The sequence below is a fragment of the Nelumbo lutea genome, chromosome 1, assembly GCF_056320005.1.
Source record: "Nelumbo lutea isolate HS-2025 chromosome 1, American lotus-T2T, whole genome shotgun sequence".
Taxonomy (NCBI): Eukaryota; Viridiplantae; Streptophyta; class Magnoliopsida; order Proteales; family Nelumbonaceae; genus Nelumbo; species Nelumbo lutea.
In genome coordinates, this window is record NC_142684.1 from 113,775,424 (window position 1) to 113,801,679 (window position 26,256).

The 26,256-nt window shown below is 41.9% G+C and overlaps 1 protein-coding gene across 1 annotated transcript; it reads right to left on the minus strand.

Moving 5' to 3' along the window:
• Window positions 1-20,836: 20,836 nt before the first annotated feature.
• On the minus strand, window positions 20,837-25,769 carry LOC148876895 (uncharacterized). The gene is given in 5 exon segments (XM_088968235.1): window positions 20,837-21,465; window positions 21,969-22,942; window positions 22,944-23,528; window positions 24,459-24,622; window positions 25,422-25,769. Coding segments are annotated over 5 exon segments (2,700 nt in total).
• Window positions 25,770-26,256: the final 487 nt, after the last annotated feature.

Sequence of the window (26,256 nt, forward strand, 5' to 3'; positions counted from 1 at the left end):
TTGAATTAAAAAGAAAGAAAATAAAGTAACTACAGAACCTCACAATGGCACAATCGAACCTCCCCCCTTGAACCAGAAAAAGAAGCTTAGCTTCTCATGATCTGCGCAATCTCCATGCTTTGCTTCTCCATGGCCGAACTGATCTTCTTGAGTTGCTTGATGCTTGATTGCTGAATGATTGATTGCTAGAGCTGGTTCGCCCCCCTCTTTATATGGCCAAAGGAGAGGGCTGTTTTCCAACTCCTTCTAGGAGATCATCTTATCTTTAGGGTGTTTTGATCTTATCTTGAACTAATCCTATCCTATCTCTTATCTAATGCTCTAATCTCAATCTTCTTATCTCTCTAGGATTATATTCAAGACTTTAGATCTGATAAAACTCTCTCATTGTAGATTACATTCGAAATTCGGACTCTTAACTCTTGAATTCGAGTTGGGCTGCTTCAAGGTACTTCTACGAGTTGGGCTTAAGTTGTGAAATGGGCTTGGCTGCGAACTTGCTCCGACTTTGGTCTCGTTTTCATACTCGATGCGGGCCGAATCTGTCAAAACCCAAAACATAAAAGTTGTGGGCCTTCCTTTTATCTTTCTAATTCTTCTTGAATTGTCCAATTCGGTGTCCGGAATTGAGAGTTAGGCCCAGATTACTGACTGTCGCCGAAACTGTGCAAAATCACCCGATTTGCCCTATTTTCTTCAAATTGCCTTCTTTATTGCCCTGAATCGAAATACAAGAGTAATGAGTCCATTTAAGTGTTAAATAAATGTAAAAGAGTGAATATTAGGGGATAAAATTAGGGTTTGTTTTGGTCTCATCAGAGTGACTCCGTGCCTGAAAGGAACATTTCCTTTTTTGGAATTTTCCATGCTGTATCTTTTGACTATTTTGTCAATGTAGGCAGATTGGGATAATCTTATTATCCACTTCGATCTATCTCTATAGAGTCGAAGACCCAGTATATAGGAGGCCTCTCCAAGATCTTTCATGGAGAATTGCTGTGAAAGCCATACTTGAAAGAATGGTAGGATCCATCTAATGGATGCCAAGAAAGGTGCGGAATGGGGGGCGAATTTCAAAAAAAATTTCCTACCCTCTTCCAACTGGGAATCATATTCCCTAAATTTAGAATATATTATTCAAGGATCCTACTTGAACCATAAACAAACCAGATCTGAACCAAAAGGAAACATGAAGGATTATACCTGATCCGGAGAAATAATATCTCCCAAAGTTGGTGTTCACGCCCAAAGAAGTGACCAAGATCCGCTCCTGCTGAAGATGACATAGCTGTGGATAGAACGGAACCAGCAAGCTGCGTCCTACACACTGGATTCTTCACATGAATCCTCTGGAAACCTTGAACACCGAATCCTAGTGTCTTTCTTGCAAGACTATTGTCAAGAGCTGCTTTATTGACTTCCTGTTGCTGCAACGATCCAATCATCCAACAGGTAGTGGCGGTGGATGAAGGAGGAGAAGTCAAGGGACGAAGAGGGCAGAATTGCCTCTTCTCTCTGGAGTCTGTGAGAGATCAAACCTCAGATTGCAGGATGTGTTTCTTGCCTATTCAAAACCCCCTAGTTCAAAATCTGATATTTCTTCTAGGGTTTTCTACTCTTTCTTCTTAATTAAGAAACCTCCAAATAATTTGGGAGTTATCCCAATCCAAATCAGTATTTGGATAGAGGTTAATCTTAATCCTATCTGCAGATTAAGTTAGTTAACTCCTGATCTAATCAAGAGGTTACCAGATTCAAATCTAATTTGAATTTGGTCTCTTAGAGTGGATAAGGTCAAAGACCCAATCCTTTTACTAACACTAATCTCAGATTCGCCCAATGAACTAGTGATCATATAAGCCCAGTTCAAAATGGGCTTTTGGCCCATTAAGTGTTCAGTGTTTAACTAGTTTCCAACCTGTTGCCCAGTTGCGCTTCTTTGTATGGCGTGGGACCCAAGCATTGATCTACACACCAGCTGTTAGACAGTTTTGTATGCCCTTAGCATCAATCTGATTTGATGTACTTTTGTTATTTAGTGGAAATAAATAAAGTGCATGTTTGATTCATGTTGTTTGGTTTAATTCTGTGTAAAACCCTAAAACTGGACATTTATAGAGACTCATGTTAGTTTTAAATGACCATAGCCGTTGGATAAGTCTGGGGGGATTTATCCTGCCAAGGCTAATGCTGGTGTGCCACCAAGTGTTGGGATGGCCTGTCTCAGCCATCAGGGTAAGACCCGAGGCACATGCAGTATGAGATTACTTGAATCCTTGAACCGGACCAGATTTTCAGTATTGCCCTGGACCTTGGAGATAGATGGGCAAACCTGGAAAGTTACACCTGACCCCTAGACTCGATTATGACACTTCACTAGGTGTTGGATCCGGCTGCCTTTGATATGCCAATCAGTGAGATCCTTAGCGGGGATCAAAACCTGGGTATGTTGGGGCAGTTTGAGAATTCATCTTAGTGGATGATCATAGTGACAGAATCAGCCACTTTGTCGGACAAAGGGTAATGATCGGGAATGCACTCTCTCTGATGGAAACCAAACTGCCGATAGTTGATTTCAATCCTTGGAATTTTGTTTTGCAAAATTAATATATTTATATGTATATGTACGGTTTTGAATTGTTTGCAAATGGTTTTAATTCCCGGGATACATGTGAGAGGAGAGTGTGGCACTGTTCCTTGCAGCCGAGGGAGAGGTCCTCTCTTGTCGGGCAGTGCTTGATCATTAAGGGCTGAGAGGTTAAGTGTAAGACCATTGAGGATAATACCTGATGGGCTAATCTTGCACCCGCCCATAGTCCCTGGGTTTTTATAAGATGGCTTGGCCCAGGGACAACTTAATGTAAGTGTTGGGCCCATAGGGTCCATATGATGGACTCAAGGGGTTCATTGAGTTTTTCAGTGATTTTGGCTGGGCCTTGTATTAAAGGCTGGGCCGAACCCATGTGGCTGGTGTGTAGATCAATGCTTGGGTCCCACGCCATACAAAGAAGCCCAACTGGGCAGCCCATTTCGAGGTGGGCTGATATGATCACCCATCCTTGGGGCGAATCTGAGATTAATGTTAGTAAAAGGATTGGGCCTTTAGCCTTATCCACTCTTGGAGACCAAATTCAAATTAGATTTGAATATGGTAACCTCCTAATAAGATCAGGAGTAAGCTAACTTTATCTGCAGATAGGATTAAGATTATCCCCTATCCAAATACAGATTTGGATTGGGATAACTCCTAATTAGGAGGATTCTTAATCAAGAAGAAAGGAGGAGAAACCCAAACCAAGAAGGAAAAATATCAGATTTTGAACCTCCTTGAAGGAAGATAGGATATCTCCTGCGAATTGAGATAGGATCTCATTCATACCCCAGAAAAGAAAAAAGGCAGTTCAGCCTTTTCGCTTTAGAGTTCTCCTCCTGCCGCCGCCATCTGTTTTTGCAAGATTAGATCTTTGCAGAAAAGGAAAGTCAAGAAATCTGTTCTTGACATTAGTCTTGCAACAAAGACTAAAAGGATTCAGTGTTTAGTGTTTTCAGAGGATTCTTGTGAAGGATCCAGTGTGTAGGACGCACCCTACTGGTTCTGTTCCATCCACAGCTGTGTCATCTTCAACAGGAACGGATCTTGGAGCATTCTTTGGGCGTGAACACCAACTTTGGGAGATACTGCTTCTCCAGATCAGGTATATTCCTCCCATTTATCTTTTGGTACAGATCTAGTTTGATTATGGTTCAAGTAGGATCCTTGAATATTGTATTCTAAACTTAGGGAATATGATTCCCAGTTGAGAGAAGGTAGGAAATTTTTGAAATTCGCCCACCCATTCCGCAACCTTTATGGCATCCATTAGATGGATCCTACCATTCTTTCTGTGGTATCAGAGCCACAGGTTCGAATCTTGAACCAAAAGAAAATCAGATCTGACCCTGCGCAGATGGATATAAGGTGTTCTTTCAAGATTTGCGCAGATTGTTTTCTTTATTTCAAGAAACTGTTTCTTGTTAAGGGCGATTGATCTGAAATTAATTTTATTAAATCCAGAATTTATTTAGAATTGTTCTTTATTTATTTTGATTTAATTGACTGTTCGAACTTGGAGATCACAGTGCAGTTTTGGCGCAGATAGTCTGCGCACCCTTTTTCTTTCTATTTATTTATATTCGGTTTGTAAATATTTTTTTTTTATTTTAGACTGAATGTATAGGATTTGATCAAGAATGTAATTAATAGAAATAGGATTTCTGTTATTTTTTCTTGATTAAAGAAGAAGGAAGAAGAAGGCGGCGCTGGAGATTTGTAGTTGGAGAAATCGCTTTCTGCGATTTGCAGTTTGTGAAACTGCAACCCTTATGATTAACCTTTGTTTTGCAGGTGGTGCGAACAGTCCATAGTTTGATTTGTGATTGTTTGAAATCAAAATTATTAATTTCAGATCTTTCATGAATTAATTCGTGAATTGAAAATCAGTTTTGGATCCTCTCGGACTAGATTGGACCAAAACTGTTTGGACTGAATCTGGGGTTCGATAGGGACTGTTTTTCAGTCTGTATTTCTCACACTTGCTGTTCCAAATCTGATGTTCAATTACAGGTATTAATTCAGCCCACCTGTAAAGCCCAGTTTTAAAGGGTTAAAACTGCAAAAGGCCCATTACTGTGAGATAAGCTGTATGGGCCGAACTGCTATCTGCGATTCAGCCCATACACCTAGTAGTCATTAATTGTTAATGACTTAGATTTTAAATGGTCTATTCAATGGGCTTTACAGCAGTTAATTGATTGGATCAATTCCTCCTTTACATGTGATGTTTGGATGTTTGATGTGCTGCGACCATGGGCCATAAGTACTTGGCCCATGAAGACTCGTTAGTGGCTCTTGCGCACACCATGGCTGAATGCACATCATTGCCATGGTGTCCTTCAAGGTCATTGGATGACCCCTCTTTGCTTGGTGGGCCCCACAACCCTGAAAAGGGATGCATACGGAACCCCTAGCCGATTAAGGCCCACCCGAAATCTGACTTTATGAAAGTCAGTGGGAGTCACTCTGGTTTGACCTGAATTAAAACTAGGGCGTAATTTTGTTCCCTCCAGCAAATATGAATGCATGTGATAGGGAGACCCATATGATGGACTCTCTAAAGGCCTTCCGTCATTAGCACAATGATGGGTCCTTCAGTAATGAGGAAACGCACCACAAAATTGGGCTATCCATTTGCTGTTGGATCTATTAGAGTGTTTCATAAGATGATAGGGGCATCATAGACCGATGTGGGAGGGGCTTCACCAGAAAATGGGAACTCTCTCACGGTACCTTGGCGTAACCTGAATATGATGGGTAAGCACTCACTGGACAGAAAGGTTTACCTGAAAACGGCTCTGAACCTTGTCTGACAGAGGCCAAAGGGAAACACATTTGATGAGTGGATATGATCCGTCATAGAAAGGTGGTGAGGTTATGCAGCTGAAATAGTTGGCTTCACGCACCCCATGTGATTTCCCACATTTCCAGAGACATTTCGTCATCTCCGTCATTGAGAAAGGAGGGAAATCTCAGAGATGAACAAATGGGAATGGAACATAGATTAAAAGCCATATCTATGTAGGTAACATGAATCAAACTAAGGTTGTGGACTAATGATTTTGCTATTTTATCAAAAAATGGCAAACGGTCAATTTGCAAAGCTTCCAGACGATAACAAGCTAAAGGGCCCAAACTATGCCGACTGGTACAGAAATCTTATGCTGGTCCTAACTTCCGAAAAGTTAGACAAGGTGGTGAAAACACCTGCACCGGAACGCCCGGGTGATAGGGCTTCTGAGGCCCGTAGGAGGGACTACCAAGAGTGGGGGGATAAGAACTCCCTAGCCCGCTGCTTTGTCATTGCCTCATTAGACAACTCAATACAGAGGCAGTTCGATCAGATCGAACTAGCCAAGGATATATTGGACAGTCTAAGAACAATGTATGAAGAGCATAACCGTTCTACTCGACAGAAGGTCCTGAAATTGTTCATGACCGCGCAGATGACCAAAGGGCAGAAAGTTCATGACCATTGTCTTCGGATGATGGGTTACATTAACGAACTTGAAGCTCTTGGATCCGGGCTAGATCTTGGCACGCAAGTGGATGCCATCCTCAATTCTTTGCCCTCTTCCTTCAATGCGTTCACAATGAACTACAATATGAATAAGCTGAATGTTAGCGTCCAGGAACTCAACAATATGTTGCAGAGAGCCAAGGATCTACTCAAGAAGGATGAGCCTGTAGTTATGCTTGCTGAAGCTAACAAATCGGGCAAGAAAAAGAGAAAGGCAAAGAAGCCTCAGAAGAAGGCTGCCAATCCTAAGAAGCAGAAGAAGAACAAGGCATCTGATGTCTGTCACTTCTGCAAGCAGACCGGCCACTGGAAGAGGAATTGTCCTGCCTACCTGGAATCTAAGAAAGGTAACATCGAAACTTGTGTCATAGAAACTAACATGTTAGTTACTTCTGTGTCCTGGTGTGTTGACTCTGGGGCTTCAACTCATGCGTGTAACTCACTGCAGGGGTTCAAAGTTAGCAGAAGGTTGAGTGAAGGTGAAGTGACATTATTCTTGGGAACAACTGCAAGTGTTGCAGCAGCGGCAATAGGAACCGTAGAATTAGTTTTTAAAGAAGGAATACTTGTACTTAAAGATTGTCTATATGTACAGAACTTGAGAAGATATTTAATTTCTGTTTCAAAACTGTGTGCTGATGGATATACTGTTTATTTTAGTAATGTGATTACTGTTAAACGGAATAATAAATTCATCGCATGCGGGGAACAAGAGAACGGTCTCTATGTTCTACATCCTTCTCTAGAAACTAACTTAACCGAAACTACGTCGGTTGAAAATCCCAAGAAAAGGAATCGTGATACAGTAAGTCCCACGTGCCTCTGGCATTACCGACTTGGCCATATCGGTATTGACCGAATCACAAGGTTGCCGACTTGGCCATATCGGCATTACCGACGTGGAAAGTATGGGACTCCGGCTTGTATCAGATTGGACCTAAGTGCAAGTGGGAGCTGTTAGACAGTTTTTGTATGCCCTTAGCTTCAATCTGATTTGATGTACTTTTGTTATTTAGTGGAAATAAATAAAGTGCATGTTTGATTCATGTTGTTTGGTTTAATTCTGTGTAAAACCCTAAAACTGGACATTTATAGAGACACATGTTAGTTTTAAATTTTCACAGCCGTTGGATAAGTCTGGGGGGATTTATCCTGCCAAGGCTGATGCTGGTGTGCCACCAAGTGTTGGGATGGCCTGTCTCAGCCATCAGGGTAAGACCCGAGGCACATGCAGTATGGGATTACTTGAATCCTTGAACCGGACCAGATTTCCAGTATTGCCCTGGACCTTGGAGATAGATGGGCAAAACTGGAAAGTTACACCTGACCCCTAGACTCGATTACGACACTTCACTAGGTGTTGGATCCGGCTGCCTTTGATATGCCAATCAGTGAGATCCTTAGCGGGGATCAAAACCTGGGTATGTTGGGGCAGTTTGAGAATTCATCTTAGTGGATGATCATAGTGATAGAATCAGCCACTTTGTCGGACAAAGGGTAATGATCGGGAATGCACTCTCTCTGATGGAAACCAAACTGCCGGCAGTTGATTTCAATACTTGGAATTTTGTTTTGCAAAATTAATATATTTATATGTATATGTACGGTTTCGAATTGTTTGCAAATGGTTTTAATTCCCGGGATCCATGTGAGAGGAGAGTGCGGCACTGTTCCTTGCTGCCGAGGGAGAGGTCCTCTCTTGTTGGGCAGTGCTTGATCATTAAGGGCTGAGAGGTTAAGTGTAAGACCATTGAGGATAATACCTGATGGGCTAATCTTGCACCTGCCCACAGTCCCTGGGTTTTTATAAGATGGCTTGGCCCAGGGACAACTTAATGTAAGTGTTGGGCCCATAGGGTCCATATGATGGACTCAAGGGGTTCATTGAGTTTTTTAGTGAATTCGGCTAGGCCTTGTATTAAAGGCTGGGCCGAACCCATGTGGCTGGTGTGTAGATCAATGCTTGGGTCCCATGCCATACAAAGAAGCCCAACTGGGCAGCAGATTGGAAAGTAATTAGACATTGAACACTTAATGGGCCAGAAGCCCATTTCGAGGTGGGCTGATATGATCACCCATCCTTGGGGCGAATCTGAGATTAATGTTAGTAAAAGGATTGGGCCTTTAGCCTTATCCACTCTTGGAGACCAAATTTAAATTAGATTTGAATCTGGTAACCTCCTGATAAGATCAGGAGTAAGCTTACTTTATCTGCAGATAGGATTAAGATTATCCCCTATCCAAATACAGATTTGGATTGGGATAACTCCTAATTAGGAGGATTCTTAATCAAGAAGAAAGGAGGAGAAACCCAAACCAAGAAGGAAAAATATCAGATTTCGAACCTCCTTGAAGGAAGATAGGATATCTCCTGCGAATTGAGATAGGATCTCATTCATACTCCAGAAAAGAAAAAAGGCAGTTCAGCCTTTTCGCTTTAGAGTTCTCCTCCTGCCGCCGCCATCTGTTTTTGCAAGATTAGATCTTTGCAGAAAAGGAAAGTCAAGAAATCTGTTCTTGACATTAGTCTTGCAACAAAGACTAAAAGGATTTAGTGTTTATTGTTTCCAGAGGATTCTTGTGAAGGATCCAGTGTGTACGACGCACCCTACTGGTTCTATTCCATCCACAGCTATGTCATCTTCAGCAGGAACCGATTTTGGAGCATTCTTTGGGCGTGAACACCAACTTTGGGAGATACTGCTTCTCCATATCAGGTATATTCCTCCCATTTATCTTTTGATACAGATCTGATTTGATTATGGTTCAAGTAGGATCCTTGAATATTGTATTCTAAACTTAGGGAATATGATTCCCAGTTGAGAGAAGGTAGGAAATTTTTGAAATTCGCCCACCCATTTCGCAACCTTTATGGCGTCCATTAGATGGATCCTACCATTCTTTCACCAGCCACATGAGTTCGGCCTAGCCGAATTCACTAAAAGACTCAGTGACCCCCTTGAGCCCATCACATAGACCCTATGGGTCCAACACATACATTAAGTGGTCCCTAGGCCAAACCATCTTATAAAAACCCAGGGACTGTGGGTAGGTGCAAGATTAGTCAATTAGGTATTATCCTAAATGGTCTTACACTTAACCTCTCAGCCCTTAATGATCAAGCACTGCCCGACAAGAGAAGACCTCTCTCTCGGCTGCAAGGAACAGTGCCACACTCTCTACTCACATGGATCTCGGGAATTAAAACCTTTTGCAAATCTTTTGAAACTGTACATATACATATACATATATATATATATATATATATATATCTTATTTTGCAAAACAAAATTCCAACGATTGAAATCAACTGCCGGCAGTTTGGTTTCCATCAGAGACAGTGCATTACCGATCATTACCATTGTCCGACAAAGGGGCTGATCCTATCCCTATGACCACTCACTCAGATGAATTCTCAGAGTGCCCCAACATGTCCAGGTTTTGACCCCCACTAAGGATCTCACTGATTGACACATCAAAGACAGCCCGATCCGACACCTAGTGATGTGTCATAATCGAGTCTAGGGGTCAGGTGTAACTTTCCAGTTTTTCCCATCTGTCTCCAAGGTCTAGGGCAATACTGGAAATCTGGTCTGGTTCAAGGGTTCAAGCAATCCCATACTGCATGTGCCTTGGGTGTTACCCTAATGGCCGAAACAAGCCATACCAGCACTTGGTGGCACACCAATATCAGCCTTGGCAGGATAAATCTCCCCAAACTTATCCAATGGCTGTGAACATTTAAAACTAACACAAGTTTCTATAAGTGTCCAATTTTAGGGTCTTACACAGAATTATACCAAACAACATGAATCAAACATGCACTTTAATTTATTTCCACTAAATAACAAAAGTACATCAAATCCGATTGAAGCTAAGGGCATACAAGACTGTCTAACAGCTCCCACTTGCACTTAGGTCCAATCTGGTACAAGCCGGAGTCCCATACTTTCCACGTGTTTCTCAAACACCTTCTGTGTCAGTGGCTTAGTCAATTGGTCTGCCACATTATCCTCTGATGCTACCTTCTGAATTAGGACGTCCCCTCTACCAATGATCTCTCGCAGTACATGGTACTTCCTCTCGATGTGCTTTAACTTCGAGTGGGCCCGAGGCTCTTTAGCCTGGGTGATCGCTCCATTATTGTCACACAACAACGGGATGGGTGATGTGCTGGACAGAATCACTCCCAATTCGTGTATGAAGTTCTCCATCCACACGACTTCCTTGGCAGCTTCACTTGCGGCAATGTACTCGGCCTCGGTTGTGGAGTCTGCAGTGGACCCCTGTTTGCTACTTTTCCAGCAAACAGCACACGATGCTATCGTGAAAACATAACCAGATGTAGACTTTCTTTCATCTGGATCCGACTGGAAATCAGCATCGGTATACCCTAGAACTTGTAGTGAACTACCATCGAATACCAGACAAAACTCTTTTTTCCTTCGAATGTATTTAAATTTGTTCTTCACAGTAGTCCAATGCTCCTGCCCTGGGTTAGCCTGGAATCTGCTTACCACACTCACCGCCTGAGCTATGTCCGGGTGAGTGCACAGCATGGCATAACTGATGCTCCCTACGGCTGAGGCATAGGGAACGTCTCTCATGCCCTCAATCTCCTCAGAAGTCTTGGGAGACATCTTCTTGGAGAGAGTTACTCCATGTCTGAAAGGAACATTTCCTTTCTTGGAGTTTTCCATGCTGTACCTTTTGACAATTTTGTCAATGTAAGCAGCCTGGGATAATCCAATTATCTGCTTCGATCTATCTCTATAGAGTCGAAGACCCAGTATGTATGGAGTTTCTCCAAGATCTTTCATGGAGAACTGCTGTGACATCCATACCTTGACCGAAGTCAACATTCCCACATCATTCCCAATGAGTAGGATATCGTCCACGTACAATACTAAAAGTAATCTTATCCCCACTGGACTTCCTGTAAACACAGGGCTCATCCGGATTCTGCTCAAAGTCAAACATTTTGACGGCAGAATCAAAACGGATGTTCCAATTCCTAGAAGCCTGCTTAAGTCCATATATGGATCTGTTGAGTTTACATACCATGTGTTCCTGACCAGAAGAAATAAAGCCTTGTGGCTGCTGCATGTAGATATCTTCACTAAGATCTCCATTCAGGAATGTGGTTTTGACATCCATTTGCCAAATCTGATAGCTATGGTATGCTGCTACAGCTACCAGGATCCTAATGGATTTAAGCATGGCCACGGGTGAAAAGGTTTCCTCATAAAGGATGCCTTCTTTCTGAGTATACCCTTTCGCCACCAAGCAAGCTTTGTAGGTCTCAATCTTGCCATCGGGGCCCTTCTTCCTCTTGTAGATCCATTTGCAACTAATTGCTTTTACCTCGGAGGGCGGATCCACTAGAGTCCAAACTCCATTGGTCTCCATTGAGTCCATCTCAGCTCTCATGGCCTCCACCCACTTCTGGGAATCTATGTCTAACATAGCTTCCGCGTAAGTCATGGGATCCTCTTCACTAGTCAAAGCTTCCACTAGGTAGGTATCCTGGTCATAACCATATCGGACTGGTGGTCTGGATACTCGAGTGGACCTTCTAGGTTGGTCACTACTTGGAACTTGTGGGACATCTCCCACTGCTCATGAGCTCTCCTCATCAAGAACTATTTCCTGATGGTGAGTGTCGATGATGTATTCAGATTCTAAGAATTGGGCATTTCGACTGCAAAACACTTTCTGCTCACTTGGGTCATAGAATAGATAACCCACTGAATCCTTTGGGTAGCCTATAAATAGGCAACGGCTGGTTTTGGATTCCAACTTGTCCGCACTTGTTCTTCTAACGTGTGCAGGACAACCCCAAATCTTCAAGTGTCTTACACTTGGCTTCCTTCCGGTCCATAGTTCATATGGAGTTTTCGGAACTGATTTGGTTGGAACCCGATTTAGAACGTAGATAACAGTCTCTAATGCATATACCCAAAAGGATGTGGGTAATTTTGAGCGTACGAGAAGTGACCAGACCATATCCAAAAAGGTCCTATTCCTCCTCTCTGAAAAACCATTGAGTTGTGGTGTAGCAGGAGGAGCTAGTTGTGACACTATCCCATTGTCCTTTAAGTAGTCCCTGAATTCATTAGAGAGATACTCGCCACCTCGATCCGATCGAAGGGCCTTCACTTCTCTCCCTAACTGTTTCTCAACTTCCTGTCTGAGCTCTCTGAACTTTTCAAAGGATTCAGATTTGTGTCTCATTAGGTACACGTAACCATATCGTGAAAAATCATCTGTAAAGGTGATGAAGTACACATGTTGATTCCGTGTCCAAACACTCAGGGGACCACATACGTCAGTATGTATTAGGTCATGTGTGCCTCCAGATCTTTCAGGCTTACCGTCAAATGGCCGCTTAGTCATCTTATCTTGAAGGCAAGGCTCACAAGTGGGAAGATTTTCTACGGTTAGAAAATCCAAAGGACCATCCTTTACCAGTCTTGTGATTCGGTCAATACCGATATGGCCAAGTTGGTAATGCCAGAGGCATATGGGGTTAATTGTATCACGATTCCTTTTCTTGGGATTTTCGACCGACGTAGTTTCGGTTAGGTTAGTTTCTAGAGAAGGATGTAGAACATAGAGACCATTCTCCACTTCCCCGCATGCGATGAATTTGTTATTTCGTTTAACAGTAATCATATTACAAAAATAAATAGTATACCCATCAGCACATAGTTTAGAAATAGAAATTAATTTTCTTCTCAAGTTCTGTACATAAAGATAATCTTTAAGTACAAGGACTCCTTCTCTAAAAACTAATTCTATGGTTCCTATCGCCACAGCTGCAACACTTGCAGTCATTCCCAAGAATAGTGTCACCTCGCCATCACTCAATCTTCTACTAACTTTGAACCCCTGCAGTGAATTACACGCATGAGTGGAAGCCCCGGAGTCAACACACCAGGACACAGAAGTAACTAACATATTAGTTTCTATGACACAAATTTCGATGTTACCTTTCTTAGATTCCAGGTAGGCAGGACAGTTCCTCTTCCAGTGGCCGGTCTGTTTGCAGAAGTGACAGACATCCGATTCTTTGTTTTTCTTCTGCTTCTTAGGTTTGGCAGCTTTCTTCTGGGGCTTCTTTGCCTTTCTCTTTTTCTTGCCCAATCTGTCAGCTTCAGCAAGCATAACCACAGGCTCATCCTTCTTTAAAAGATCCTCGGTCCTCTGCAACATATTGCTGAGTTCCTGGATGCTGACATTCAGCTTATTCATATTGTAGTTCATAGTGAATGCATTGAAGGAAGAGGGCAAAGAATTCAGGATGGCAACCACTTGCATGCCAAGATATTGCCCGGATCCAAGAGCTTCAAGTTCATTAATGTATCCCATCATCTGAAGACAATGGTCATGAACTTTCTGCCCCTTGGACATCTGCGCGGTCTTGAACAATTTCAGGACCTTCTGTCGAGTAGAACGGTTCTGCTCTTCATACATTTTTCTTAGACTGTCCAATATGTCCTTTGCTAGTTCGATCTGATCGAATTGCTTCTGTATTGAGTTGTCTAATGAGGCAATGATGAAGCAGCGGGCTAGGGAGTTCTTATCCTCCCAATCTTGATAGTCCCTCCTACGGGCCTCAGAAGCCCTATCACCCAGATGTTCAGGCGCAGGATTTTTCACCACCTTATCTAACTTTTCAGAAGTTAGGATCAACATAAGATTTTTGTACCAGTCGGCATAGTTTGGGCCCTTAAGCTTGTTATCATCTAGAAGCTTTGCAAATTGACCATTTTTCATTTTCTGATAAAACAACAAAAACGTTAGTCCACAACCTTAGTTTGATTCATGTTACCTACATAGATATGGCTTTTAATCTATGTTCCATTCCCATTTATTCATCTCTGAGATTTTCCCTCCCTTCTCAGTGACGGAGATGATGGAATGTCTCTGGAAATGTGGGAAATCACATAGGGTGCATGAAGTCAACTGTTTCAGCTGCATAACCCCACCACCTTTCTGTGACGGATCATATCCACTCATCAGATGAGTTTCCCTTTTGCCTCTGTCAGACAAGGTTCAGAGCCGTTTTTAGGTAAACCTTTATGTCTAGTGAGTGCACACACATCATATTCAGGTTACGCCAAGGTACCATGAGCGAGTTCCAATTTTCTAGTGAAGCCCCTCCCACATCGGTCTATGACGCCCTATCATCTAATGAAACACTATAATAGATCTAACAGCAAATGGATAGCCCAATTTTATGGTGCGTTTCCTCATTACTGATGGACCCATCATTCTGTTAATGACGGAAGGCCTTTAGAGAGTCCATCAAATGGATCTCCCTATCACACATACTCATATTTGCTTGGAGGGAACAAAATTATGCCATAGTTCTAATTTAGGTCAAACCAAAGTGGCTCCCACTGGCTTTCATAAAGCCAGATTTCTGGTGGGCCTCAATCGGCTAGGGGTTCCGTACGCATCCCTTTTCAAGGTTACGGGGCCCACCAAGTAGAGAGGGGTCATCCAATGACCTTAAGGGACACCATGGCAATGATGTGCATTCAGCCATGGTGTGCGCAAGAGCCACTAACGAATTAACATGGGCCAAGTGCTTATGGCCCATGGTCGTAGCACATCATACATCCAAACATCACATGTAAAGGAAGAATTGATCCAATCAATTAACTACTGTAAAGCCCATCGAATGGCCCATTTAAAACTTAAAGCATTAACAATTAATTTTTACTAGGTGTATGGGCTGAATTGCAGTTAGCAGTTCGACCCATACAACTTTTCTCACAACAATGGGCTTTTGCAGTTTTAACCCTTTAAAACTCGGCTTTACAGGTGGACTGAATTAATCCCTGTAATTGAACATCAGATTTGGAATAATCAGTGTGAGAAATATGGACTGAAAAATAGCCCCCTTCAAATCTCAGATTCGGTCCAAACAATTTTGGTCCAATCTAGTCCGAAATGGTCCAAAACTGATTTTCAATTCAAGAATTAATTCAAGAGAGATCTGAAATTAATAATTTTTTATTTTAGACAATCACAAATAAAAAATATGGACTGTTCATACCACCTGCAAAACAGAGGTTAATCACAAAAGTTACTGTTTCATAAACTGTAAATCGCAGTATGTGATTTCTCCATCTACAAATCTCCAGCGCCGCCATCTTCTTCCTTCTTCTTTAATCAAGAAAATAAATAAAAAGCAGAAATCCTATTTCTATTAATTAATTACATTCTTGATCAAATCCTATACATTCAGTCTAGAAAAATAAAAAAAAATTATTTACAGACCGAATAATAATAAAAGGAAGAAAAAAGGGTGCGCAGACTATCTACGCCAAATCTGCACTGCGATCTCCAGGTTCAAACAATCCATTAAATCAAAAATAAATAAAGAACAATTCTAAATAAATTTTTGGATTTAACATAATTAATTTCAGATCAAACGCCCTTAACAAGAAACCATTTCTTGAAAAAAAAAAGGAAAGCAATCTGCGCAGATCTTGGCAAAACATATTTTGTTCATCTGCGCAGGGTCAGATCTGATTTTCTTTTGGTTCAAGATTCGAACCTGTGGCTCGGATACCATTGAAAGAATGGTAGGATCCATCTAATGGATGCAAAGAAAGGTGCGGAATGGGGGGCAAATTTCAAAAATATCCTACCTTCTTCCAACTGGGAATCATATTCCCAAAATTTAGAATACATTATTCAAGGATCCTACTTAAACCATAAACAAACCAGATCTGAACCAAAAGGAAACAGGAATGATTATACCTGATCTAGAGAAATAATATCTCCCAAAGTTGGTGTTTACGCCCAAAGAAGTGACCAAGATCCACTCTTGCTGAAGATGACACAGCTGTGGATGGAACGAAACCAGTAGGGTGCGTCCTACACACTGGATTCTTCACAAGAACCCTCTGGAAACCTTGAACACCGAATCCTAGTGTCTTTCTTGCAAGACTATTGTCAAGAATTGCTTTCTTGACTTCTTGTTGCTGCAAAGATCCAATCTTCCAACAGGTAGTGGCGGCGGCTGAAGGAGGAGAAGTCCAGGGACGAAGAGGGCAGAATTGTCTCTTCTCTCTGGAGTCTGTGAGAGATCAAATCTCAGATTGCAGGATGTGTTTCTTGCTTACTCAAAACCCCCTAGTTCAAAATCTGATATTTCTGCTAGGGTTTTCTCCTCTTTCTTCTTGATTAAGAAACCTCCCAATAATTTGGGAGTTATCCCAATCCAAATCAGTATTTGGATAGAGGTTAATCTTAATCCTATCTGCAGATTAAGTTAGTTAACTCCTAATCTTATCAAGAGGTTACCAGATTCAAATCTAATTTGAATTTGGTCTCTTAGAGTGGATAAGGTCAAAGACCCAATCCTTTTATTAACACTAATCTCAGATTCGCCCTATGAACTGGTGATCATATCAGCCCAGTTCGAAATGGGCTTTTGGCCCATTAAGTGTTCAGTGTTTAACTAGTTTCCAACCTGATGCCCAGTTGGGCTTCTTTGTTTGGCATGGGACCCAAGCATTGATCTACACACCAGCCACATGGGTTCGGCCCAGCCTTTTTTACACGGCCCAGCCGAATTCACTGAAAGACTCAGTGACCCCCTTGAGCCCATCACATGGAACCTATGGGCCCAACACTTACATTAAGTGGTCCCTGGACCAAGCCATCTTATAAAAACCCAGGGACTGTGAGCAGGTGCAACATTAGCCCATCAGGTATTATCCTAAATGGTCTTACACTAAACCTCTCAGCCCTTAATGATCAAGCACTGCCCGACAAGAGAAGACCTCTCTCTCGGCTGCAAGGAACAATGCCGCACTCTCTACTCACATGGATCCCGGGAATTAAAACCTTTTGCAAATCTTTTGAAACCGTACATATACATACATATATATATATATATATATCTTATTTTGCAAAACAAAATTCTAACGATTGAAATCAACTGCCTGCAGTTTGGTTTCCATTAGAGAGAGTGCATTACCGATCATTACCATTGTCCGACAAAGGGGATGATCCTGTCACTATGACCACTCACTCAAATGAATTCTTAGAGTGCCCCAACATGTCCAGGTTTTGACCCCCACTAAGGATCTCACTGATTGACACATCAAAGATAGCCCGATCTGACACCTAGTGATGTGTCATAATCGAGTCTAGGGGTCAGGTGTAACTTTCCAGTTTTGCCCATCTATCTCCAAGGTCTTAGGCAATACTGGAAATCTGGTCCGGTTCAAGGGTTCAAGCAATCCCATACTGCATGTTGCCGTGGGTCTTACCCTGATGGCCAAAACAAGCCATCCCAACACTTGGTGGCACACCAGTATCAGCCTTGGCAGAATAAATCTTCCCAGACTTATCCAATGGCTGTGAACATTTAAAACTAACACAAGTTTCTATAAGTGTCCAGTTTTAGGGTCTTACACAGAATTATACCAAACAACATGAATCAAAAATGCACTTTAATTTATTTCCACTAAATAACAAAAGTACATCAAATCCGATTGAAGCTAAGGGCATACAAGACTGTCTAACAATACTTTCACCGTAGTCAACATTCCTACATCATTCCCAATTAGTAGAATGTCATCTACATACAAAACCAAGAAGGTAACCTTATCTCCACTGTACTTCTTGTAAACACAGGGTTCATCCGGATTCTGCTCGAAGTCAAACGATTTGACGGCAGAGTCAAAATGGATGTTCCAACTTCTAGAAACTTGCTTAAGTCCATAAATGGATCTATTAAATCTACATACAATGTTTTCCTGACCCGCAACTATGAAGCCTTGTGGTTGCTGCATATAGATATCTTCAGTAAGATCTTGATTCAGGAATGCAGTTTTGACATCCATTTGCCAAATCTCATAATCATGGTATGCTGCTACAACTAGCAGGATCCTAATGGATTTAAGCATGGCCACAGGTGAAAAGGTTTCCTCATAATCGATGCCCTCTTTCTGAGTGTACCCTTTCGCCGCCAGACGAGCTTTGAAGGTCTCAACTCTACCATCGGGGCCCTTCTTCCTCTTGTAAATCCATTTGCAACCGATTGCTCTTACCCCGGAGGGCGGATCTACTAGAGTCCAGACTCCATTGGTCTCCATTGATTCCATCTCTACTCTCATGGCCTCCACCCACTTCTGGGAATCTATGTCCAACATAGCTTCTGCATAAGTCACGGGATCCTCCTCACTAGTCAAGGTTTCGACCAGGTAACTATCCTGGTCATAACCATAACAGACTAGTGGCATGGATACCCAAGTGGATCTTCTAGGTTGGTCACTACCTAGAACTGGTGGGACATCTCCCACTGCTCCTGAGTGGTGGGTGCCGAACCCAACCAAAGATAAATATTCTTGCTCTGGGTTAATAATTTGCAGATAGTGATGAGCAAGGTCGTTCTCCATAGGGATTGGGTGGATTTATTTCCAAGTAGATGCATTAAGGGGGGTTGTAAAGCTAACAAAAATAAGAAAATAGCAGAAAATAACAGAAAACAAAGATTAAATCGATGGGAGATGGCTTCCGGTTGAAGGGACAAGTTCAGCTTTGATTCGTAGCATTGATCCTTGATGCAAAGATATATTCCTATGTTTATGAATAAATTGGTTATAACTATTAACAAGCTCTAACAGCCAGCCTATACTCTTATTATTCGACAACCAAAACAAGCTCTTTGATTGCTTCCCTTATTAATAGGCAGTCCTAAACAAGCTCTTAGGATTTAACCTATTAATAGCATTAAGAGGGGAGATACTCAATTCTGGTCTGTGATCTCACAAGCTCGGATCGTTTAAACCAGATCATATATTTTCCTAACATAGATCGAAAACTTTTTTTGCAATCAATTTATGTTAGTTGCCACCATGATCGAACCTACCAATCATATACGAAACAGGAGGTTCAATCGGCCATAGATTATTTCCATTGAATGAGCAAGGGGCCCTTCTTGCTTAATCAACAAAAATAATCCTCATAGTTAATTAGCAGAAAACATATGAATACCCATAAACAATGAACTAAAATAAAAAAAAAACAATTAGATCTCACAATATTACAGAATCAAGGCTTCCCTAACCCTTCAACCAGAAATAAAAACTTACAGACACTTCATGATGAAAACGCAACTTCTAGATGAGAAAGGTGGGTGAACTCTTGCTTCTTCCTCCTTGGTTGCTGATTTCCCTCTCTGAAGACTAAAGCTCTCTTGGAGGAATTGATGCCTTGGGTGCTGGTCCGCCCCCCTTTATATAGATTTGGGGAGAGGGCTGCTCTCCAACTCCCTTAAGGAGATTATCCTCAAACTGGAAAGTCCTAGTCTAATTTGAACTTATCCTATCTAACTCTTATCTCTTATCTTTATAGGATTATAATTTGAGAATTTAAATCTGGTAAAACTCTTTTATTGAGATTTCATTCAACTTCTATTCTAATGGGACTCTTGGATCTTGAATTTGAACTGGGCTTCTTTAACAATTCGGGCTTGCTTCAAGACTCTCTGCGAAATGGGCTTCGGCTTGTGAAATGGGCCTTGCTACGAAATTGCTCTGACTTTGGGCCCGAATTCGTCGTCGATGCGGACCGATTCTGCCAAAACCCAAAACATAAAAGTTGTGGGCCTTTTCCTTATCTTTCCAGTGCTTCTTGAAATATCCAAATCAGAGTCGAAATTGAGAGTTAAGCCCATATCACTGATCGGTGCCGAAATTGTACAAAAACATCTGATTAGCCTTGTTTTCTTCCGATCGCCTTCCTGCTTGCCCTGAATCAAAATACAAGAGTAATGAGTCCAATTAGGTACCAATTAAGTTTAAAATACTGAATATTGAGGGATAAACATATGACAAATTTTATTCTTATCAAATTCCCCCACACTTAAACCTTGCCCGTCCTCGGGCAAGTCAAAATTCAAGTAAAAATAGAACAAAAACAAACTAGCTATCCTACCAATTTTTAAACTCAACTCTCCTTCATCTTTCTCTACAAATATTCTAGGTTAATTATTGTGAATCATTAAATCAACACAACCGAGTCATACACGACTCATTCATCAGTCAATCCAATTTTTGGTTCTACAAACCAGGTAGTAAATCAGGGAAAACCTTTTTATCTTCTCTCTCTTTTATTTTCTTTTTCTCTCTTCTAAAGAAGCGAGTGCATTTTATGCTCCCATCTCACTTTTGGATTACTTGGTCAGTAGGTGCATTTTATGCTCCATCCTACTTTTGGATTACTTGGTCAGTAGGTGCATTTTATGCTCCGTCCTACTATTTGAATTACTAGCTAGTAGGTGCATTTTATGCTCCGTCCTACTATCAGATGACTTGGCTGGTAGGTGCATTTTATGCTCCATCCTACCAATTGTAGCAATGGTAAAGTATTTGCCCTGTTTACTTAAACCTGAATTTAGGACTAGCTTAAAAGGAAATGGCTTCAGAAAGGTCATGTACTCCTTAATTGTACCTCATTACTAGGTCCACAAGAATTTTCCCAAAATATTGTTTCAATTGATTTCGAAAGAGTTTAGTGTTTTTTTTTTTCGTACTGAAATAAAACGATTAAAGCCTGTACTCCCCCCACACTTAAGACTTAATAAAAGGTGGAAACTAAAAGGAAAACAAGTGGAGAGAGAAAAAAAAAAGAAAAGGAACAAACTTCCCTGATGCGGTGGAAGGTGGGTGGGGAGACAGAGTTACATGCCCTTACTCTGCATAGGTTGAACTTTCGAGGGATACTTCTTCCACATTGTATACCTGAAATCCTTCATAGAAGGATTTTAGACGGTGCCCATTTACCTTGAACCTTTTGTCTGTGGTCGAACTCTGAATCTCAACTACTCCACAAGGTAAGATATTAGTAACAGTGAAAGGTCCAACCCACCGAGATCGCAACTTACCGGGAAAGAGTTTAAGCCTAGAATGGAAAAGAAGAACTTTCTGGCCAACTGCAAAATCTTTCCTTGAGATAGTCTTGTCATGGAAGGCTTTTGTCTTTTCCTTGTAGATTCGAGAGCTCTCATAAGCGTCATTGCGGATCTCTTCTAGTTCTTGTAGCTGCAACTTCCTCTGTTCTCCTGCCTCATCCATGCACATGTTGCATTGTTTGACCGCCCAGTATTTTTTATGTTCCAATTCCACAGGGAGATGACATGTCTTGCAGAATACCAAACGGTAGGGAGACATACCTATAGGAGTTTTATAGGCTATTCGGTAGGCCCATAGTGCATCATTGAGTCTCAGACTCCAATTCTTCCTTCTAGGGTCAACTGTTTTTTCAAGTATGGATTTTATCTCCCTGTTGGACACTTCGGCTTGTCCACTTGTTTGTGGGTGGTATGCAGTGGAAATTCGATGGGTGATATTGTATTTCTTGAATAGAGCTTCCACCACTCGGTTGCAAAAGTGAGTGCCTTGGTCACTTATTATCACCCTAGGCATTCTAAACCTGGAGAAAATGTGGGATTTGACAATTTACACAACAACTTTAGCATGATCAGTCCGGGTAGCTTTAGCTTCTACCCATTTCGAAACATAGTCCACAGCTAGTAGGATGTAAACATTACCGAAAGAGGATGGGAATGGGCCCATGAAATCTATACCCCATACATCAAATATTTCACATTACAGTATAGGGGTAAGTGGCATTTGATCCTTATGGCTTAAATTTCCTGTCTTTTGGCATTTTCATAGGCCTTGCAGAACATATAAGCATCACGAAATAGGGTAGGCCAAAATAATCTGCACTCTAGTATCTTACGTGCTGTCCTCTTTGGGCCAAAATGGCCCCCACAGGCATATGAATGGCAGAAGTGAAGAATGGAGGGGATTTTGGGGTCGGGCACACACCTTCGAAGGACCTGATCGACACATTGTTTCCACAGATATGGGTCATCCCAGATGTAGTACTTGGCATCGCTTCTTACCTTATCTCTTTGAGCTCTTGTTAATTCTCCTGGTATGGTTCTAGTAACCAAATAATTAACTATATCTGCATACCATGGAGTTCCTTTTTGAATTGCGAAAAGGTGCTCGTCTGGGAACTCGTCTTTCAAGGGTGTTGCCTCTTCACTTGTAGTCAGCCTACTAAGATGGTCTACAACCAAATTTTCTGCACCCTTCTTGTCACAGATTTTGAGGTTAAATTCTTGTAGCAGGAGAATCCAGCGGATAAGCCTCGACTTTGCTTCTTTCTTGGCGAGCAAATATTTTAGGGCTGCATGATCAGAATAAACAATCACCTTAGTACCCAATAAATATGAACAGAATTTTTCTAAGGCAAAAACTATAGCCAAGAGTTCCTTCTCTGTTGTTGAATAATTGCATTGGGCAGCATCAAGGGTCCTCGAAGCATAATATATTGCATGAGCGGCTCTTCCAACCCTCTGTCCCAGAACAGCACCGATGGCATAATTGCTTGCATCGCACATAATTTCGAAGGGAAGATCCCAATTTGGTGGTAGGATGCCTGGGGCTGAAGTCAGCGATTCCTTCAGCTTATCAAAGGCTGCCCTGCACCCTTCATCAAAATCAAACATCACATCCTTCTGGAGTAAATTACATAAGGGGTGAGTTATCTTGGAGAAATCCTTGATGAATCTCCGATGGAATCCTGCATGTCCAAGGAAAGAGCGAACTTCCCGAATGTTCGTGGGATAGGGCAAGGACTTAATAACATCTACTTTTGCTTTATCAACTTTGATTCCCTTAGAAGAGACTACATGCCCTAGAATGATGCCATGGTCGACCATGAAATGACATTTTTCATAATTCAGCACGAGGTTCTTTTCTATACACCTTTCAGGTACCTGTAAGGTTAGATAAGCATGAATCAAAAGAATCCCCATACACTGTGAAGTCGTCCATAAATACCTCTATAATGCTTTCCACATAATCTGAAAATATACTAACCATACATCTTTGGAATGTGGCGGGAGCATTGCAGAGACCGAATGGCATGCGCCGATAAGCAAAGGTACCGAAGGGGCAGGTGAAGGTAGTCTTTTCTTGGTCCTCAGGTGCAACTGGAATTTGATGAAACCCTGAATAACCATCAAGACAACAGTAATGAGATTTGCCAGCTAGTCTTTCAAGCATTTCATCGATAAAAGGGAGTGGGAAGTGGTCTTTTCGGGTTAACGAATTCAGCTTCCGGTAATCTATACACACCCGCCACCCATTTTGAATTCGGGTAGGCACTAACTCACCATCTTGATTTTTGACCACCGTCATACCTGTTTTCTTCGGAACTACTTGTACTGGACTTACCCACTTACTATCTGAAATGGGATAGATTATCCTGGCATCTAGAAGTTTTAAAACTTCTTTCTTCACTTCCTCCATCAGCGGTGGATTTAATCGGCGTTGGGCTCCGATTGTAGGTTTGGAGTCTTCTTCCAAGAGTATTTTGTGCATGCAGGTAGATGGGCTTATCCCCTTGATATCAACTACAGTCCATCCGATTGCTTCATTGCGTTCCTTAAGTGCTTGAATTAGTTTCCTTTCTTCGAGTGTACCGAGTTTGGAGGAAATTATCACAGGTAGTGTCTCCCCCTTGCCTAGGAACATGTACTTTAGGTGCTTTGGTAATGATTTCAGCTCCAGTTGGGGTGCCTGCACAATAGATGGAAGGAGCCTTGTGTGAGATAGGGGTAAACTAATGAAAGAATAATTACGGGCAAATTCAAAAGAGTTCAGTTCAGAAGTCAAAGTTTGCAGTTCTGAATTCAGCATAAACTTCTGCTTTGCTCGTTGCAGTTGATCAGGCCCATTGTTAAGTGCAACTCTCAGTGTGTCTTCATCTTCTAGCTCAAAAGTTTTCTGCACTAAGGAATCAATAACATCTATAGAGAAAATAGAATGCGCATCATTAGGGTATCTCATGGCATCATAGATATTAAAATTAATGATCTCACCATCGAATTCCATGGTAAGTGTCCCCTTGTGCACATCGATTTTTGTTCTGGACGTCTTAAGAAAGGGTCTTCCTAGCAAAATTGGGGTCGAGTTGGAAGAGTTATCTTCTTCCGTGTCGATCACATAAAAATTGGCGAGAAAGACCAAATTATTAACTTGGACTAGGACGTCCTCTAAGACTCCCTTTGGGTATGTAGTAGACCAATCAGCAAGTTGTAAGATCACACCCGTTTCTTTTAATGGTCCGAGATTCATTGTTGTATAAATAGAATGGGGCATGACATTTATTGAAGCTCCTAGGTCTAGCATAGCCTTTTCGATCTGGACATTTTCTATCTTACAGGGAATGGTAAACATACCTGGATCCTCGCATTTAGGGGGTGGTCTTTTCTGAAGAATGGCTGAAACATTTTCTCCTATATGGACCTTCTCATCACCTTTCAGCCTTCTCTTAGTAGTGCACAACTCCTTGAGAAATTTGGCATAGCGGGGTACTTGCTTAATTGCATCAATGAGGGGGATGTTTACCTCAACCTTGCAGAAGGTCTCGAGAATGCCCTTGTCTTGCTCCTTCTTCTTGGATCTCGCGAATCAGCTAGGAAAAGGTGGATCGATGACTATGGATTGGGGTGGCTTTTCGCTTGAATCCGTTTGGGGAGATGGTGTCTCCTTTTTGGTTGTATCCTTGGATGCTTCTTGATTGGGTTCATTCAGCTCCTTCCCACTTCTCAATGTGATAGCGCTAGCATTCTGTTTCGGGTTGGTCGTGGTCTGGGAAGGTAGCCTCCCTGATGTTTGGGATTCCATTCGACTCATAGCTGTCGCTAAGTGGCTGACCTGATTCTCTAGGTTTTGGATACTTGTCCTCGTCTCCTATTGAAATTGTTGAGTGTTAGTTGCAAGGGCTTTCACAATTTCATTGAGAGACATACCTGAGTTTGGAGCGGCTGAATATGGTGGAGCCGGCGGCCTGGTTTGATGCTGATGTTGGAAGCCGAAGGCCTTGGTTCCATAGTTCAGGTTGGGATGATCCCTCCATCCTGCATTGTAGGTGTTCGAGTAGGGATCGTATCTCTTTTGTGGGAATCCTCCAACAGCATTAGCTTGTTCATAAAGTTCATCTTGAAGCGTATGGCACATGTTAGTTGGATGTCCCGGAGTTGAGCAAATCCCGCAAGTCTTCATCGTTTGTGTATTACTTGTGGCCATTTGACAGACAAGAGAGGTCAGGCTTGCAATTTTCTGTTATAAGGATGAGATGTTTACCTCGTTAGCATGAGTTGTTGGAGGGTTGAGGCTATAGCCAAATTGTTGAGAGTTGGCTGCCATATTTGAGATCAACTCTCTTGCTTGTGTAGGAGTTTTGTTCACCAACTCTTAGCTTTATCAGCCAATCCTTAGCCTTATCAGCTAGTGAGAAAGGAAAGGCACGCAGTTTGATATGTTCCTCAATAACACCTTGAGGTTTCATGCTTGAGCATACTACATGGAATTCTTTTGGGTGCTTGTGAGGGTCTTCACCTGTAAGTCCATGAAAAGTAGGGAGTAAGTGTATAGGACCTGATTTAAGTTCAAAGGGTACCGCTAGATCTGCATATTCGATGCAGAGAGGTTGTTGGTGTAGATCTGGTGCAGCTAGCTCTCTAAGGGTTCTTTCTTCGTTGTTGGCCATGACTTCTTCTTTAGAGTGGTTGGATGGCTCAACGATTTCTGCAGCCGACATCACTCCGGAAGTGGGGAGTGATGCTGATTGGTTGCGGCGTTGCTTGGCTTCTTTCCTCAAGCGGCGAACTGTGTTCTCGATCTCAGGGTCATAGTGGAGTTCACCTACACGAGAAGAGCGAGGCATAAACCAAACAAAAGGAAATAAACCTACTTAGGACGCCAATCCCCGGCAATGGCGCCAAATTTTTTTTGGTGGGTGCCGAACCCAACCAAAGATAAATATTCTTGCTCTGGGTTAATAATTTGGAGATAGTGATGAGCAAGGTCGTTCTCCACAGGGATTGGGTGATTTATTTCCAAGTAGATGGATTAAGGGGGGTTGTAAAGCTAACGAAAATAAGAAAATAGCAGAAAATAACAGAAAACAAAGATTAAATCGATGGGAGATGGCTTCCGGTTGAAGGGACAAGTTCAGCTTTGATTCGTAGCATTGATCCTTGATGCAAAGATAGATTCCTATGTTTATGAATAAATTGTTTATAGTT